General features: G+C 43.7%; 1 protein-coding gene across 1 annotated transcript; it reads left to right on the top strand.

Annotated features, from left to right (window-relative positions):
* Positions 1-472: 472 nt before the first annotated feature.
* Positions 473-18,643, top strand: FAM131B (family with sequence similarity 131 member B). Its single transcript, XM_040436605.1, has 4 exons — positions 473-566; positions 670-855; positions 17,456-17,587; positions 18,261-18,643. Exons 1-4 carry the CDS (start codon positions 479-481, stop codon positions 18,641-18,643), a joined length of 789 nt encoding a protein of 262 aa, XP_040292539.1. The 5' UTR covers positions 473-478.
* Positions 18,644-20,317: the final 1,674 nt, after the last annotated feature.

Below are 20,317 nucleotides of genomic sequence, written 5' to 3'. Positions count from 1 at the left end.
TTTCTTAAGATCCAAGGATGATGTGATATCATATATAAATGTCTGATCGAGGAGGGCTGACTGCTGGGATCTTCAATGATCACCAGAATGGGGCATCCGGTCCCACCGTTGAGGTCTATGGGACATACTGGAAGCGATCGGTCGGACCTCCACTCATCTGACATCCCAAAGGACATACCATAAATAATTCTCATCTGAAAACCTTATAATAATGACGCTTAGGAGAATCTGCACCATGTCCGCCCGCCATTAGCATGCACACACCCCCTTTACTCTCTATTTCCGCACTTTATCACTTTCTCTCTTTCACTGTCGAGATTTCGTAGACACTCATTGGTCTCTGTAGCAACTGCTCTTGGTTCTGAAGCTGTCTCCTGACTGTCTCTCGATCCTGTCCTGTCTCTCTCAATATGTGCGACTCTCTACTTCCCTGAGTGATTATCTCCTCTCTCTCTTATAATCTGTCTGCCAGCTATCAATGGAAGACACAACCTCGATCCTTCCTCGATTGAAGAGACACTCTAATGCGTATGGAATTGGTGCTCTCGCCAAATCCTCTGTCAAAGGTACTGGATATTCGGAGATGGTCCTGGCCCGGGCCTGGGCCACCCTTCTGTCTAGGCCGTTGAGTCAACATAATAACCCTCTTCCCCTTCTCTCGTACCGCAGGTATCTCTCGATCGATGAAGGATCACGTGACCAAGCCTACAGCGCTTGGCTCAGGACGTGTTGCTCATATGATAGAATGGCAAAGTTGGGCTCAACCCCCGCCTCCGGCCAATAAATGCCCTCAAATGGACAGCGACGCTTACTCCGACTTGAGTGATGGAGAGAAGGAGGCAAGGTTTCTGGCAGGTGCGTATGGTATCAAATATAGTCAGATAATGATGGAAATTTAATGTATAACCCTAAATCTAACAAATGTATTCTTAATTGATTTGTCCAGGAATATAAAAGCATGGGCAGCGAGCACTTGAGGAGCCTGATCGCAGGATGGTAGTGGTAGTGGTTCTGACTATAGGATGTGTCACAGTGGTTTCCCTCAGGTCATTGCTCACTAGGGTTGGTACAGTGAGAGGAGGGTGCCTTTCTTCCCTCGGGGCACTCCCTGTAGTTGGGGCTCTTGCCTGATGGTAGTTGGGGTGCCCATGATATTAGGTGTTTGGATGGCTGCAAGGCAGAAGATGTAGTAGTGCAATGGCCAGGGTATGGTGTGATAGGAGTCAGGAAATCAGGCCAGAGGTAAAAGAATAAATGTCTCTTTTTACTTGACTGCAAAATAGGAGTTGTAGTATGTCCAAAAATAATCTGTACACAGTGCAATTTCTTTCCCAAGATAATATAGTATAGTATGAGGTTAGCAATGTGGCTGATAATAGCACTCTTGGTATGCCGTTTTGCCAAAGTCTCTCTCGCTAGAATCTCTGGCTGGCACTGTAACTGTAATCTGGCAATTATGGGTGTAAAGTCCACTGCAGGATACAGATTTTTAGAGACACGTCTGGCCAGGACATGGTCAAGTGTGAAGGGTGTCTTAACTGTAATCCCTCACAAGCAGCAAAGTCTGTAATAGTTGTAGTCGCAGGTTACCTTGCTGACTTTTGTGGCTTGGCCATGCAGATTGTAAGTTCCTTCTTTCTCTCTTTCTTGCTGTAGCAGAAGCAGTAACTTTCACAGAGATCTGTTAGTCTCTGAATCCTGAGGCCTAAGGCTACTTTCACACTAGCATTTTTGCTGGATCCGGCAGGGCTCAGCAAAAACACTTCCGTTACTCATAATACAGCCATCTGCAGCCACAGATGGCCGCAGCGTTCATTAGAGCACCCTGTGATCTCTTCAAACACCTGATGAAGCGGATGGTTTCCTGACATTTACAGACTTTGCCTTTGTTATATGCAGTTGACTGGATATAATACAGCTGGTGCTTAGGATTGTGCTGTGACTTTTTGCCGTGCTAGAGGCAGACCGAGCTACCCCCCTAAGTTTCTGGTCACAGACATTTATATATAATTTTTGCAGGGGTAAGTTATCATGAGGGGAACTTTTGTAGTCAGACTTTGTTGAGTGTGTACTGCTGTAATTTGTGGCAAATTTATCAAACATCGAATGTTGTGTGATATATTGGATTCATCAGGATATGTCATCAATCTCAGATAGGTGCTCCTACCTCCAGAAGAGGGCTCCCAAAGTGAACGGAGAGCAGCCACGCATGTGCGACCACCCTCCGTTCTCCAATATGGGTGTTCCAAAATTTTCCAGCAGTCCCATTGCAATGATAGAGATTAGGCCATGCATGCACAGTGTGCAATCACTGCCATGGGACTTGGGGCTGTTTTCGGAATTCCCATAACAGTGGATGGAGAGCACTCTGCACATGTGCAGTGTGCTCTACTTCACGTCGGGGGGCCCCATTTCAGAGATAAGAGCGGATCCCAGAGGTGGGACCTGCAACTATGTGATGGGAATACCCCTTCAACACTTTTGTCTACGTACAGTTGTTGTACACTACTGGAGTAAGATTGCGCTTAACCTCCTCTTTCCCACATTCTTTTCGGAAACGGTGAGAGTAACGTAAAATCGCAAACATTTTTACATAAAAATTATAAATCCCCCCTCTGAGCTTTCAAAGCAGGTGGATAAAGCAAATATAAACCATAATATTCCATTATATTATGCGACATTGTTCTACATTATGTTATAGTATATTGTATTATACTATTCTGTATATTGTATTACTTATATTGCATCACATTAGGCTATATTACATTACTATATCTCATGTTCTACTGTTATATAGTATATTCCATGGTTTTATGTTACCTTATGCTGTATTTTATTATAATTGTATTACCTTGCTCTAACTTCTATTATGTAATAGTTTATTCTGTTACACTATTTTAAATTACATTATACCGCATTACAATATTGTTTATAGTATTATACAGTATGTTAGATTGAGCTCTATTGTATTACAATACGTTATACTATATTACATTATGTTTTACTGTATTACACTACTTTACATTCTATTACATTACATTATTACAATTTCATATTGTATACATAAATTAGTTTGTATTACACGACAATATACTATATTATATTACATTTTACCAAATGATATAGTGTAACATTATACTGCCCTATGCTATGAAGTGTTAAATTACATTACCCTCTATTATATTGTAGGCTCTCATCATTAAAACCTCAGTTTGGTTTGTTTTATGATGTTTTGGGCATTGTATTATATTGCATTCTATCACACTGTATTAAGTACATGATATCATATTACGGTGCATTATATAATACTGTATTATATGACATACTGTATTATATATACATTATATCATGCTAACATTGTTATTACAGTACACTGAGAACACTGTGAAGTGACAAGTCTTTACCTTTCAGTATAGCATATAGATTATTTCCGTGCTGCAGAGCGTTCCTCCCTGAGTATGTACATAGGTGCAGCGCTCATTGCAAGTTGTTGTTGCAGATTTTTTCTGCACTCAGCGAAATTTAACACCGAGCAAAGCGAGACGGGGGAGACTAAGTCCATCTCTCTGCAGAAGCTCACACTCAGCAGTCCCATTCTTAGAAAGAGGCTGGACCTCACCGAACTCCTCATACCAGCCATATGGGCTTAACTGCTGGAGAGTGAACATGAAGATGACCTCAGATATTCCAGTTGCAAAGTTTAGATGTCCGTACATGTGAAGGTACATCCACACCGTCGGGTTTCTGCATGAAGTTTTGGAAGTCAAAACCAGTAGGGAATAAAAAAATAAAAAAAAAGATATATGCATTGTATTTTATACTTACCCGTATGATTTTGACTTCCAACACTACATCTGACTGTGCGGCCGTACAGTTAGGGCAAAGACCCCAATGCCGGATGAGCAGTAGATTCCCAATCCAATTAGAAGTAATGAGTACTCATAGAGAAAAACCAACACAGGCATAGAGCTGTGTATCAAGTGTTTGTAAACTTTATTGAAAGAAAGCAGAGGTTAATATAGCGATTTTCTGGATCATTTCCAACTGAAGACATAGTTAAACATTTACATCATTAACTCATTAAAACTACAATCTGAAATGAGCATCTCTTGGCTATAAGCCCATAGCGTCTCCCTAATCCTAAGTGTGGGTGTTAATCACCTACCAGTCTTTCTAGAAATTATAGAAATTCCTTTAGACCAGGTGGTGGGGGCTAGGAGTAACCTTGAGGTTATAGTAGCCTTAGCAAAGAAGTTCACAGTTTATAACATAAGATGGCAGTATGAAGTACAACATGGAGGCTATGGATACAATATGAAATCTCAACCCTCACAGTACCCCTAGATGGAAGTGGCAAAACACGGTAATATTGGCATCATATGCACCATATGTTTTAGTGAATTGCTTCATCCCCAACCTTCCTATGCCAGCAGGTCTGACCTGTCATAGTATTGCAGCACATGCTGCATCTGAAAAAGCGAAACCCTCCAATATTTATTTATTTTACGCACTTATATAGCGCTGATGTATTCTGCAGCGCTTTACAGACATTAGCATCACGCTGTCCCCAATTGGGCTCACAATGTAAGTTCCCTATCAATACGTTTTTTGAATCTAGATAACTGAGGAAACCCACACAAACATGGGGAGAACATGTAAACTCCATGCAGATGTTGTCCTTGGTCAGATTCGAACCTAGGACCCCAGCTGTAACCACTGAGCCACCGTGCTGCCCTGTAGTGCCGGAAGGCTGATAAGGTGATAGAGTGGCCTCCTCTGGATGCATATTATGGACTGACTTATGTGTTTTCCCTGCATAACAGGTTCCAGCTGCTAGAAAAGACTGCTGTCACTTTAGGATGTTGTTGCAGCCATGAAGATTGTTTATTGTTGGTGTTGCTATTTGGTTATTAGTTCTGTTTCACATTGTATTGTGTTATATGGAAGAAGGACCTGTGGTCACATGATCATGCCTGTGCAGGTCCTCAAGTTAGTAATGCTGCTGTGACTGCATTATTTGATGGCTGTGCCTACATTCTATGGGCTCCTTGGAACATCCAGTCTTGCCCTCAAACAGTCCACAGAACCAATATCCACCACTGCAGCAACCCTAAACCTAATCTATACACACAGACCCCTTTGTAATAATGCCACAGCCCTTTACCATAGCTGGATGCACTCAACCCTTACATGATCAGTGGTTCTCCAGTGCATATGGCCATGATCAATCAATATGTAGAGATGGCCTTGCCCCATGACACATCCATCAGGTGGGACAGGACAGCCAATTGAGATGTTTCAGCACATGGACACACCCTCAACCCTATAACAGAACCTGCTCTGGCAGCCATTTTACATTATGTGTTTTGCCAGTGTAGGGAGAGGTTGCATTTTGGAACAGGGACAGTTAGGGACACCAAACACTAGCTAATAGGGCCTCAAAAGTCCTTTTAAGGACTTATATAGGTGTACTATCGATAGTTGTGATATAGAGGGGTGTGATATACTTAAAATATACTTTCTAACAAAGAAATTAGATTATAATGTATTTGTATTGTGCAGCAGTCGTGTGTGGTTCTGCTGCGATACCGCAGCTAGATTGAGGGACAAATGTTATTGGAGTAACTAATTTCAATGGGTGTGATATACCTGTTGCCCCAAAAAACAACTGCTTGAGGGCTGCGATATACCTTCTTCCACAAAATTCAGATTGAGGGGTGCTATATACCTGTTTCCGCCAAATACTGATTGAGGGGTGCTATATACCAGTTTCCACCAAATACTGATTGAGGGGTGCTATAGCTATATACCTTCCACCAAATACTGATTGAGGGGTGCCATATACCTGTTTCTTCCAAATACTGATTGAGGGATGCTATATACCTGTTTCTGCCAAATTCTGATTGAGGGGTGTCATATACCTTCTTCCACTAAATACTGATTGAGGGGTGCTATTGCTATAAACCTTCTTCCACCAAATACTGATTCAGGGCTGCAATATACCTTCTTCCACAAATACTGCTCTTCTCTACGGACTTAAGCAGGGGGTCATTTAGAAAATGACGGGCAGAGGAAGAGCCAGACCGTTCCGCAGGGATATTAGGGGTCGGGCAGGTGCACCAGGCCGGAGCCTAAGTGGGAAGTTGGAGAAGGTGAGTGCGATAACTTCAAAGGGCGCACCAGAGTTGGTTGAGTGGCTCACTTAGCTTTCCGTTTCTGCACCCTCCTCATCTTCTGTTTCAGCACCCTCCTCACTCTCTGCTGTGTGCACCCCCAAAGACACCACCACCATAGCCGCTCTACTCGAGTCACAGGAATTATTTTCCCATCCATTCCCAGACCTTACCGATGTGCAGCCATTCTTGGCATCAGATGAGGAAGAGGAGGTAGCAACGGCCGCCATCCAGCGGTCTGATGACAGTACCCAGATCAGCCCAAGGAGGGTGGTACCCGCTGCCTACTCCAAGATCTCTAATGTCAGTGGTGGTGAAGGTGACAATGAATACGTGTCGATGGACGTCACTTGGGTGCCGACAAGAGAGGAACAGGAGGGGAGTTCAGAGGGAGAGACAGAGCAGCAGATAGGGAGGAGAAGGAGGAGAAGCAGGCAGAACTCGCAGTGCACAGGAGGCAAAAAGCAGACTGCAAATGTATCTGGAGCGAGCCATCCACCATGCAAGCCACATCTGGCGCTCCCAGGACGTCGGCATATGGCTCCGCAGTGTGGGCTTTTTTTAACATAACAGCTGCTGATAATAGTGTTGCCATTTGCAGCCTGTGCTGTCAAACGCATAAGTCGTGGTAAGCCCGACACTCACCTAGGGACGACTGCCTTAAGAAGGCACCTGGTCTCCCATCACCGAGCCATCATGGGATAGGCATAAGGCTATCCTTCATATAAGATAGGGCCAGGGACTATTAATACTAATAATAGGATTCAGATATATTGGGCAGACTAGATGGGCCAAATGGTTCTTATCTGCCGACACATTCTATGTTTCTATGTTTCTATGAGCCCAATGGGAGCAACACCGTCACAGCCACACTCCTGGTGCTCCACGTCCTGCCTCTTCTCCTTCTCTTCTCTCCTTCCACTCCACCTTCCACCGTGCCGTCATCGTGTTCATCTAGCACAAGGCAGGCTTCTGTGGCCCAAATGTTCGATTATAAAAAAATGATGACACTAGATAACCCTCTTGCCCAACGGCTGACCGCCGGTTGTCGGAACTGCTAGCCCGCCAACTACTGCCATATAAATTAGTGGACTCGGAGGCCTTTAGAAAATTTGTGCCCATTGGCACACCACAATAGAAGGTCCCCAGAAGAAAATATTTCTCCCAGAAGGGCATCCCAGAGCTATATGGCCATGTTCAGCGGCAAGTGAATATATCTTTGGCACACAGTGTCGGTGCCAAGATGCATCTGACCACAGACACGTGGTCTAGCAAACATGGGCAGGGAAGGTACATAACTTTTACTGCCCACTGGGTGAACCTTCTGCCGGCCGTCAAGCATTTAACCCGTTGCACCCGTGTGGATTTTGTGCTACCACCAAGGATTGCATACAGGCTTGCCTCTTCTTCTCCTCCTCCTCCTCTATCCTCCATCTCCTCATTTTCCACTGCTACCGCCTCTTCCACTGCACCCCCCAAGCTCCCCAGAACCTATTCGACGTGCCAGGTGAGACGTTGCCATGCTGTGCTGCAGCTGTTGTACCTGGAAGCCAAGAGCCACACCAGTCCTGCACTACTTTCAGCTCTGTGGTTACAGGCCAATCAGTGGCTAACCCCGCTCAATTTGACAGTTGGTAAAGTGGTGTGCGACAACGGTGCCAATTTGCTGAGCGCACTGAAACAGGGCAGAATGACACCCGTGCTGTGCATGGCACACGTCCTGAACTTAGTCGTGCAGGGATTTGTTAACAAATACCCCGGGTCCAGGACGTCTTGCGGCAGGCCAGGAAAATCTCTAGCCATTTTAGAAGATCTTACATGGCCATAGCTCGCCTTGCTGACGTTCAGCGGCGACACCACTTGCCCGTCAGACGTCTGATTTGTGACTGCCCGACGCGCTGGCACTCCACCATGTACAGTACAGACCAAAAGTTTGGACACACCTTCTCATTCAAAGAGTTTTCTTTATTTTCATGACTATGAAGGCATCAAAACTATGAATTAACACATGTGGAATTATATACATAACAAACAAGTGTGAAACAACTGAAAATATGTCATATTCTAGGTTCTTCAAAGTAGCCACCTTTTGCTTTGATTACTGCTTTGCACACTCTTGGCATTCTCTTGATGAGCTTCAAGGGGTAGTCCCCTGAAATGGTCTTCCAACAGTCTTGAAGGAGTTCCCAGAGATGCTTAGCACTTGTTGGCCCTTTTGCCTTCACTCTGCGGTCCAGCTCACCCCAAACCATCTCGATTGGGTTCAGGTCCGGTGACTGTGGAGGCCAGGTCATCTGGCGCAGCACTCCATCACTCTCCTTCATGGTCAAATAGCCCTTACTTTCAAAGTTTTCCCAATTTTTCGGCTGACTGACTGACCTTCATTTCTTAAAGTAATGATTGCCACTCGTTTTTCTTTACTGCTGCTTTTTTCTTGCCATAATACAAATTCTAACAGTCTATTCAGTAGGACTATCAGCTGTGTATCTACCTGACTTCTCCTCAACGCCACTGATGGTCCCAACCCCATTTATAAGGCAAGAAATTCCACTTATTAAACCTGTAAGAAGTGGCCAAAGGAGGAAAAAGGCGCTCATAGGGTGAGTAGGTTCAGAACAAGCTTCCAAATACAGGAAGAGTGGTACTGCTCACCTGTTGTTGTTGCACCTAATGTTCGGTGCAACTATACTGGAGGCGAGTAGGAGTGGTTTAGGTGTTGCTGGTTGGTGCTGCCGGTTACGTCCGTGTTCACCTTTGGCGGGGGCCAGGCTGCCGTCCGGGTCAGTGTATGAAGTATCTATCCACTGGACTCTGGGGTCGAGTGGAGGGTGGACCATAGGCGCAAAACACAACCAGAGTTTGTTTCAAACCAATAGGTTTTTTTAATTGTTTTAGTTATCGTGACAACGCGTTTCGGGGTACTGTGGACCCCTTTTTCAAGTCTAAAAAACATGTACATACAAATTATATAAAAAGGGATAATAGTAATAATAATAGTAGTAATAATAGTATGGCCGTCAAGCTCAGATTTGGATGTAGATATAAATGGATGAATGGATACATATATACGTGAATACCATGATGTCAATAAAAAAATATATATAATATAATAGTAATAAAAAACATAATTATAAACATGAACAACTATCAATTGTAGAATATTAAATTAAAAATGTAGACATATATATATACATATATATACACACACACACACACACACATAAATAAGAGAGGCGCCAGTTGGTTACGTGGCTGATAATAAATAGCTGGTGATGAATGGCTATTTGTAGGGCGCATGTAGAATTAAACAATCTTGATATAGATATGCGATAGAGGTTTGAGCCGTTAAATATTTAATTTAATGGTAAAAATGCCCATACGATTAGTCAATAACGACGCAGGATCGGAGGTGCATTATTGTTAAGGTATCACTTATGTAAGTTTAAGCTGGGGGTCAGTTTACCTGTGCAGGAAATGGTTCCTGCATTATTGTTACAGCGTCACTTATGTAGGTTTTAGCTGAGGGTCAATGGACCTATACGGTGGTTACATCATATTTTGAAAAACAAGGGCATAATGTGCTATTGGGTGGTGGTATAAGGACTGAGGGCGAAAGGCATGATAAGGTGTATAGAAGAGGAAATGGTGAGGGGAAGGAAGAGAGAAGAGTGGCACCGGAGTACATACCTGTGAAAATGCTGCTGATAGAAATTGCGCTGCTCCCAGCTTCTGGCACGTGCGGCGTCCAGATGCTGTGTGCTGGGAGCGCGCGCTGGGCCGGCAATGAGGAAGCGAAGTGGCCGGGGACAGAGCTGGCTGGGTGGTTTGAACGCCCTAAGTGGGCGGAGCTATTGGCAACGCAAATGCCACGAGTGGGCGGAGCTTAATGAATGTGTGGAGCCTAGTGCCGCGATGCAATGCAGTGCAGATGTGCAAGGGGATTGTGGTGGGCGGAACTTTTGATGAGATGAGGGGGGAACAGTGTGACGCGGTGGGGGTAGAGGGCGAGAGTAGGGGGCTTGAGGAGAAGGGACGGTGGCATAATGAAGATGGGCTGGAACGATGTGTGTGAGGGGGTGGGGCCATGAGGAAGCTAGGGATGAAAGGAATGATTGCAGGATGATACTGAGAGTGGTGATGGGGGTGCAACTATGCTAAGGGTGAATGACATGATTGGAGATGGGCGGGACAGGATCTGCGAGGGGGTGGGACCATGATGATGGTGGGGAAGCAGGGGAATAAGTGCAGGGTGATGCTTGGTGTGTTTATATGTGTGTGTGTGTGTGTATATACAGTACAGACCAAAAGTTTGGACACACCTTATCATTCACAGAGTTTTCTTTATTTTCATGACTATGAAGGCATCAAAACTATGAATTAACACATGTGGAATTATATACATAACAAACAAGTGTGAAACAACTGAAAATATGTCATATTCTAGGTTCTTCAAAGTAGCCACCTTTTGCTTTGATTACTGCTTTGCACACTCTTGGCATTCTCTTGATGAGCTTCAAGAGGTAGTCCCCTGAAATGGTCTTCCAACAGTCTTGAAGGAGTTCCCAGAGATGCTTAGCACTTGTTGGCCCTTTTGCCTTCACTCTGCGGTCCAGCTCACCCCAAACCATCTCGATTGGGTTCAGGTCCGGTGACTGTGGAGGCCAGGTCATCTGGCGCAGCACCCCATCACTCTCCTTCATGGTCAAATAGCCCTTACTTTCAAAGTTTTCCCAATTTTTCGGCTGACTGATGGACCTTCATTTCTTAAAGTAATGATGGCCACTCGTTTTTCTTTACTTAGCTGCTTTTTTCTTGCCATAATACCAATTCTAACAGTCTATTCAGTAGGACTATCAGCTGTGTATCCACCTGACTTCTTCTCAACGCAACTGATGGTCCCAACCCCATTTATAAGGCAAGAAATCCCACTTATTAAACCTGACAGGGCACACCTGTGAAGTGAAAACCATTTCAGGGGACTACCTCTTGAAGCTCATCAAGAGAATGCCAAGCGTGTGCAAAGCAGTAATCAAAGCAAAAGGTGGCTACTTTGAAGAACCTAGAATATGACATATTTTCAGTTGTTTCACACTTGTTTGTTATGTATATAATTCCACATGTGTTAATTCATAGTTTTGATGTCTTCGGTGTGAATCTACAATTTTCATAGTCATGAAAATAAAGAAAACTCTTTGAATGAGAAGGTGTGTCCAAACTTTTGGTCTGTACTGTATATGTATATATATGTTTACATTTTTAATTTAATATTCTACAATTGATAGTTGTTCATGTTTATAATTATGTTTTTTATTACTATTATATATTTTTTTTATTGACATCATGGTATTCACGTATATATGTATCCATTCATCCATTTATATCTACATCCAAATCTAAGCTTGACGGCCATACTATTATTACTACTATTATTATTACTATTATCCCTTTTTATATAATTTGTATGTACATGTTTTTTAGACTTGAAAAAGGGGTCCACAGTACCCCGAAACGCGTTGTCACGATAACAAAAACAATTAAAAAAACCTATTGGTTTGAAACAAACTCTGGCTGTGTTTTGCGCCTATGGTCCACCCTCCACTCGACCCCAGAGTCCAGTGGATAGATACTTCATACTTATTAAACCTGACAGGGCACACCTGTGAAGTGAAAACCATTTCAGGGGACTACCTCTTGAAGCTCATCAAGAGAATGCCAAGAGTGTGCAAAGCAGTAATCAAAGCAAAAGGTGGCTACTTTGAAGAACCTAGAATATGACATATTTTCAGTTGTTTCACACTTGTTTGTTATGTATATAATTCCACATGTGTTAATTCATAGTTTTGATGCCTTCATAGTCATGAAAATAAAGAAAACTCTTTGAATGAGAAGGTGTGTCCAAACTTTTGGTCTGTACTGTATATGCTTGATAGGCTGCTCCAGCAGAAACGTGCCGTTAACGACTACTTGTACGAACTCTGCGGCAGGACAGGTTCTGGGAGCTTGGTTTTTTTTCACCACGCCAGTGGCTGCTCATGCGCGACCCATGCAGACTTCTGCGGTTATTTGATGAGATCACCAAACTGGTTAGTCGCAGCCAGGGTGCCATCAGTGACATCGTAGCTTACAGTACACCTTCTTTCTGGAACGTGCATTGCGTCGTGTCATTGATCAAGCCGTCGAGGAGCAGGAGCTGGAAGATGAGGAAGTCGCAATGCTGAATGAATTCCCAGGGGAGGCTACTCCATCTGAGACAATTCAGCAGGATTCTGAAGAGGAGTCAGAGGAGGATGGTGCCTGGGGGGAGGAGGAGGAGCAAGAAGAGGAGGCTTTAAACTTTTCCGGGATCCCTGGTGTTGTCCGTGACTGGGCGGAGGAGACCAAGGACGACATTCTCCTGGGCGATGAGCAGAAGCCAGGGCGCTCCACCGCTTCTAATTTAGTGCAAATGGGGGCCTTCGTGCTCCAGTGTTTGAAGAGGGACTTCTGTATAAAAAGCATAAAGGTCAAGGACCTGTACTGGGTGGCAACGTACTTAGACCCCCGATACAAACACAAAATGGCGGACTTGTTACCAGCATCACAGAATGCAGCATTTCCAGGCCTTGCTGCAAGAGATGCTGCATTCTGCTGTTGCGGGCACTGGCAGAGGAATTTCCACCCACAGCGAAACAGGTGCGGGTACCAATCCTACAGCGCCTGCAAGAAGAGGGCGGTTTGAAGATGTGTTGCTCACTTCGGATATGAGAACGTTCTTGCAGCCAACCCATTGACAGCTGCCCTCCGGATCCAGCCTCAGGGAACGCCTAGCCTGACAGGTGTCTGACTACATCGGGTTAATAGCCAATGTGGACGCTCTGAGAAGCGAGGAACCCTTGGACTACTGGGTGTGCAGGCTTGACCTGTGGCCAGAGCTGGCCCAATTTGCCATGGAACTCTTGGCTTGCCCCTCTTCCAGTGTCCTGTCCGAAAGGACGTTCAGCGCAGCAGGGGGGATCGTGACCGATAAGCGCACTCGCCTAGCTCACGACAGTGTGGATTACCTCACATTTTTAAAAAGGAATGAGGCATGGATCTCGGAGGAATTCAACACCTGTGATGACCACGTGGTCCTTGCCTTATGTATATTCAACGGCATAAAAGGACTTTTATGTCAGGTGAATGCCTAATTTTTGGGGTCTGTACTGGCCGTCAGTTACATATTTATCCTGTGACCGCCTAATGTACCTCCAGGCACAGGATCCAAAGTTCTTTGCTGTCAGGTGAATGCCTATGGCCTATTGCAGACTTGTATGGGAAAGCTGTGGGTTAAACTCAGGCATTATATGCCATCACCATCACACCGGACCATAATGTGAGTCTCCACTCCTACAGGCATAACTATAAGGGGTGCCGAGTCAGCAGGTGCACCCAAACCCCAGTGCCTGCTGGGCTCTTAGTCCCATTTGAGATATCGCATATGATATGTGGGGGCCCAGTTCCAGATTTTGCAGACCTGATCTTGCAGAAGTCTATCGCCAATGGTGAGTTGCATTTTCAGGAAGTCTCCATCATTAATATCCATTACATTTTGTGACATGTATTTTCCTTGCGGCACGTCACTAAGTCCGGAGTTTCCAGATTCTCTTCTCGCTGCAGATCAAGAGGCTACAACATTGCAAAGTGAATTAAATTCCACCTACAGAAAGTTGCAATCAGCAAAGGATTAATTTTCCCTCCTGGAACAATCCGTCTGCTGACCAGGGCAGCAATTAGGGGCATTAATTGGTGCTTTGGATGTATATTTCAGTGTATTGTACTTGTGCAGATGGACAGTTCTGGGGGGACAAGGGGCAGGGGATTTGGTTTTATAAGGTCCAAAGTACTGAAAAGACACCCGCCGGGGCTGTGATTGCTCTGTTTTATTGTATATCATACATTGAGCAGGGCGACTTGAGGACATGCAGTCCGAGCGATAATAGGAACCCAGCAGAACATGGACCATGAGTGTGAATGTCCATGACTATAACATATATATAAAATGTTATATAATGATATAGTATATTTAAATGAACTGCCATTCTGCATCTAAAGACAAAAATACTTACAATATACTGCTGTCACCATTACTTAGTTGCCCCCCATATTTACAATGCAAGCAGCTGAATGTGGGGGAATGTGATCTGATTGACGCCTTCACTTTCAGGTTCTGTTGATGCCACAGTCCTGTGTTGGGAAATAAAGGCACACAGCCGAAAGCACTACATACGTTGGTTTTGATTTGTGTATGTGCTGGCATGTGTTCACAGCTTATATCTGTGTGCAGCAGAATACACAGATGACATTTTGTAGTGTTTTAGGCTGTGTTCAGGGATATCCTAACACAGCGCTATGGCATAGCAGGACCTGAACCCAGAGCAGACACAACAGCGGCAATGCCTATGAAACTCTAATCCCGCATGCATTTATTACCCTCAAATAAACTGCCAGATATGGCATATGAAAATATGCAATCCACTAGAAGTGTATATTCAGGTACAGGCTGTGTTCAGTTCTCTCCTGGCTCAGCGTGTGGCATAACAGGACCTGATGCCAGACCGCACACAACATCAGCAATGTCTATGAAACTCTAATACATTTATTACTTTCCAACAACAATCAGATGTGGCATTACATATAATGTGCAATCAATTTGAAGTGTATATTCAGGTACAGGCTGTGTTCAGTTCTCTCCCGGCATAGGACCTGATGCCAGTCTCCCAGACCACACACAACAGTAGCAAATGTCTATGAAATTCTAATCATACATTTATTACTTTCCAACAACTAGATGTGGCATTATATATAATGTGCAATAAATTTGAAGTGTATATTCAGCTACAGGCTGTGTTCAGTTCTCTCCTGGCAGAGCACTGTGGCATAACAGGACCTGATGCCAGACCACACACAACAGCAGCAATGTCTATGAAATCCTAATCAGACATGTATTACTTTCAGATAAACAACCATATGTGGCATAATACACAAACCGGATTCCAAAAAAGTTGGGACACTATACAAATCGTGAATAAAAACTGAATGCAATGATGTGGAGGTGCCAACTTCTAATATTTTATTCAGAATAGAACATAAATCACGGAACAAAAGTTTAAACTGAGAAAATGTACCATTTTAAGGGAAAAATATGTTGAATCAGAATTTCATGGTGTCAACAAATCCCAAAAAAGTTGGGACAAGGCCATTTTCACCACTGTGTGGCATCTCCCCTTCTTCTTACAACACTCAACAGACGTCTGGGGACCGAGGAGACCAGTTTCTCAAGTTTAGAAATAGGAATGCTCTCCCATTCTTGTCTAATACAGGCCTCTAACTGTTCAATCGTCTTGGGCCTTCTTTGTTGCACCTTCCTCTTTATGATGCGCCAAATGTTCTCTATAGGTGAAAGATCTGGACTGCAGACTGGCCATTTCAGTACCCGGATCCTTCTCCTACGCAGCCATGATGTTGTGATTGATGCAGAATGTGGTCTGGCATTATCTTGTTGAAAAATGCGGGGTCTTCCCTGAAAGAGATGACGTCTGGATGGGAGCATATGTTGTTCTAGAACCTGAATATATTTTTCTGCATTGATGGTGCCTTTCCAGACATGCAAGCTGCCCATGCCACACGCACTCATGCAACCCCATACCATCAGAGATGCAGGCTTCTGAACTGAGCGTTGATAACAACTTGGGTTGTCCTTGTCCTCTTTGGTCCGGATGACATGGTGTCCCAGATTTCCAAAAAGAACTTCGAATCGTGACTCGTCTGACCACAGAACAGTCTTCCATTTTGCCACACTCCATTTTAAATGATCCCTGGCCCAGTGAAAACGCCTGAGCTTGTGGATCTTGCTTAGAAATGGCTTCTTCTTTGCACTGTAGAGTTTCAGCTGGCAACGGCGGATGGCACGGTGGATTGTGTTCACTGACAATGGTTTCTGGAAGTATTCCTGAGCCCATTCTGTGATTTCCTTTACAGTAGCATTCCTGTTTGTGGTGCAGTGTCGTTTAAGGGCCCGGAGATCACGGGCATCCAGTATGGTTTTACGGCCTTGACCCTTACGCACAGAGATTGTTCCAGATTCTCTGAATCTTCGGATGATGTTATGCACAGTTGATGATGATAGATGCAAAGTCTTTGCAATTTTTCGCTGGGTAACACCTTTCTGATATTGCTCCACTATCTTTCTGCGCAACATTGTGGGAATTGGTGATCCTCTACCCATCTTGGCTTCTGAGAGACACTGCCACTCTGAGAAGCTCTTTTTATACCCAATCATGTTGCCAATTGACCTAATTAGTGTTAATTGGTCTTCCAGCTCTTCGTTATGCTCAAATTTACTTTTTCCAGCCTCTTATTGCTACTTGTCCCAACTTTTTGGGGATTTGTTGACACCGTGAAAATTGGAATCAACGTATTTTTCCTTTAAAATGATACATTTACTCGGATTAAACGTTTGATCTGTCATCTACGTTCTATTACAAATAAAATATTGACATTTGCCATCTCCACATCATTGCATTCAGTTTTTATTCACAATTTGTTTAGTGTCCCAACTGTTTTGGAATCCGGTTTGTATAATGTGCAATCGATTTGAAGTGTATATTCATGTACAGGCTGTGTTTAGTTCTCTCCCTGCACAGGACCTGATACCAGTCCAAACACAACAGCAGCAATGTCTATGAAATCCTAGTTGTGCATGTATTACCCTCAGATAAAGAGACAGACGTGGCATTATATATATACTGTGCAATCCACTTGAAGTGTATATTTAGGTACAGGCTGTGTTCTCCCTCCACAGCACTGTGGCGTAACAGGACCTGATGCCAGACCACACACAACAGCAGCAATGCCTATGAAATCCTAATCAAACATTTATTACCCTCTGATCAAAAAACGTATGTGACATTACATAATCTGCATTCCCCTCAAAGTGTATATTTAGGTACAGGCTGTGTTCAGTTCTCTCCCGACAGGGGACTTGATGCCAGACCACACACAACAGCAGCAATGCCTATATAATCCTAATCAGACATTTATTACCCTCTGATCAAAAACCGTATGTGACATTACATAATCTGCAATCCCCTCAAAGTGTATATTCAGGTACAGGCTGTGTTCAGTTCTCCTGCCACACCACTGTGGCTCTACGGTATTCCCAGTCTCCACAATGGAAAAAGCTTTCGGTTTCCTGACTTCTTAGTCCTGCAGGCTTTTGCTGCTGTTCCATGCATTTCATTTCATGTTTCTTTTTTTCCCTCAAGGTGTTATGCAGCAATTTGCTATTTCTGAGGCAACGCTAATGGCCTGGTCATCTATGGATGGAGAAGAAGAAAGCGTCAATTCCAACCAGGAAAGACAAAGTGAAACTTATCAGGAGTTGCTGGAGAACCAGGGTAAAAGTCTACATTTTCCATTTATAGGATTCAGGAGAATCCAGAGCAGTGACCCGAAAGCCAGATATGATATTACTGGGAGACATGGGAAGAGGGTTGGCAAAATTTTTGCTAAAATAGGCAGCTTGCTCAGGCCTGATGCCCTGTCAATTCTGGATCAGGCACGGAATTTTGTGACCTAAATTAACTGACAATTGTAAGACAGTCCTTTGGATGGAAGGGAAAGGAGCCAAACAGAAATTAGAAAAAAGTTCCAAAAACAAAAGCACAAATAACAGCACCATGCAGTCTCCAAATAATACTACCGTACAATACCCAAAAGTAGAGGTAAAGTATATAGTGGTCCAATAAATATGCAATACAGTTCACAAACATTTTAAGGTCCCAGCCAAGCATTAGAGAAGGGTAGTTCAACTGCTGTGGACCATCTTGAGGATGGTGAGGGAGACTTTGGGACAACCCTGATTTTTGAAACTATAAAGCATAGGGTTTTTTCTTAATATTGGTTTGAGGAGGGCAAAACTCTGAAGGGGTTAGAGTGAATTAGGATGTCCTCGTGTTATTATGAGCTGGTAAAGTGAAAGCAGACTGATATCCATGTTTAATGTCTTCTTTATGTCTTCCCTGTCCTGTCCTTCTATGTTTCCTATGAATTTTCTCCTCTCATGTATAGACAACCTTGCACAGACACACTCTGACTGCTGGCCACATTCATACGTGTCACAAGGACTCTATTGCCTGGGCTCCTCTGAAGCATGGGCCAGCAGTGAGCAGTCGCTGACAGTATCCCCAGCACCAACAGGGTTTCTAACCACAAATCCTGGACCTGAGTTTGAAGAAAGACAGCTTGAAAACATCTGTGAGATTGCCCCCCAGTTACTGCACTCTAAAATTTCCCCTTCAGAAGATGACGATGTCGTTTGCCATGACTTGCAGTCTCTTTCTCCGCCGCGTGAGGAATACGAGAGCCCTCCACACAGCCGGAAGGTATCAGATGTTGCAACATCAGGGGTGCAGTCTGGAGAGGAAGAAGAGGAAAGAGAAGTGGAAAACTGAGTCACTGATCTAGAAGAAGCAAATGATTGAGAGCATGGCCGTGTGAGAGACTGATAGTGTAAGCTGGCTTCTGGGTCGGGTCATTTATCAACACTCCCCTAAGCTGAACGGCAGCTAGGAGGAGCATATAGTCCGCCAGGACAATAAGAACTTGCTGCTGCTTCTTCCAACCTTTTTGCACTCAGTTACATGAAATGCACCCAGTCTGTATTGCAACACCTCAGGCTGTCAACATCATTTTGATACATGTTACCTATGTCCCCTTCCTACAAATTTTTCAGACCAATATCCTGTATACCCATAATTTTAGATTTTCCTACCCTTAAATTGACTAAGTCTAAGGTGGTTTTATGCTGTCCTAGTACCATTCAGAGCAATTTGCACAATGGGCCACCCCATTTTTTACTTTTTGGAACTATTTTCCCTATTTTCCTTCCATAATCATTTTTTAAAATATTTGCACCTATAAAATCCTAATTATGCAATTATTAGCCAGATGTGGCCATACGTAGTCCACAATCGCCTCAGTGTGTAGTCAGATTTAGGCTGTGTTCAGTGATCTCCCAACATGACAGGACATGTAATTAAGTCACCGCTACCTTATTTACTTATGCTTCTTCATACGGGAACCATGGTCTCCACTATCTTCATATAACATCCTAATAATGTAATTAGCTAACAGCCTGAGGTGCCCATATGTAGTCCATAGTACCCTTCAGAGCAATATAGGCTCCACATATGCACAATGGGGAAGTTTTTGTAACTCTTTTGGGCTTGAAATGTACGTATGAGGAGCAAAACAACAGCATCATACCTAACGAAGGAAAAACTCCAAATGCTTTCAAAGGGATCCCTTTCTCAAATGATGTTTTTTTCTTGCTCCGGGATCCATTGGGTTAAGGCTGTCGCATTAATCCATGGATTTTCCCAAAAAAAGTACTTTTTCATGCTTAAATAAGATGATGGCACTTTACTGCCCTCTTTAGGCAGCAAATTGATTTGATAAATGACCCGCACCCCAAGAGAATGTGAAACGCAGGACATCAAGGATTAAAAAAACAGCAACTTAAATGTGTAAAAAGAGATACAGGCTGTCTGTCTGCCCTACCACCACTGCAAAAATGTCTTCCCATGTTGTCCAAGAGCTGAGGACCACCTTCCATCCCTCCCCCCCCCCCATAGTAATCTGTGATAAACAAGTCAAAGATACAAAGAAGTTCCTATTGTGCCCTCTCCCGAAGTTTGCATATCTCACAGAGAGACAGTCTGAGTTGGTGGAAAGACTGCTCGGTTTGGGGAGGTCTCGCATGCCTTAAAGTGACCTCCTTAAAACATCCTTAAAATCATTGCCAAAACCCCAAAAACTTATATCTGCATTCCTGCCAAAGACCCCAGAGCATTGCTTCAATAACCCTATTCCCTGCCAAAATTCATAGGGCATTGTACTTCATCGTCTTGCCAACTATTCCCATGGCAACTTTAAAAAATATACATAATGGGCATTTTACTGCATCCATGTTTTTTAAATGTATTTGTCTCATTTTCTGTCTTGATGGCAAAATTCATTTACAGAATTGGGTCATTAAACCCATATTTGCTGAGCATTGCTCTGATGACACACTTCTGGAAAGACTGCTTACAGTTTACTAATGTATTCTCCCTTGTGGCAAAGAT

The sequence above is a fragment of the Bufo bufo genome, chromosome 6, assembly GCF_905171765.1.
Source record: "Bufo bufo chromosome 6, aBufBuf1.1, whole genome shotgun sequence".
NCBI classification, from domain to species: Eukaryota; Metazoa; Chordata; class Amphibia; order Anura; family Bufonidae; genus Bufo; species Bufo bufo.
The sequence above is the reverse complement of the archived record's forward strand: the minus strand, read 5'-3'. Positions and strand labels throughout refer to the sequence as shown.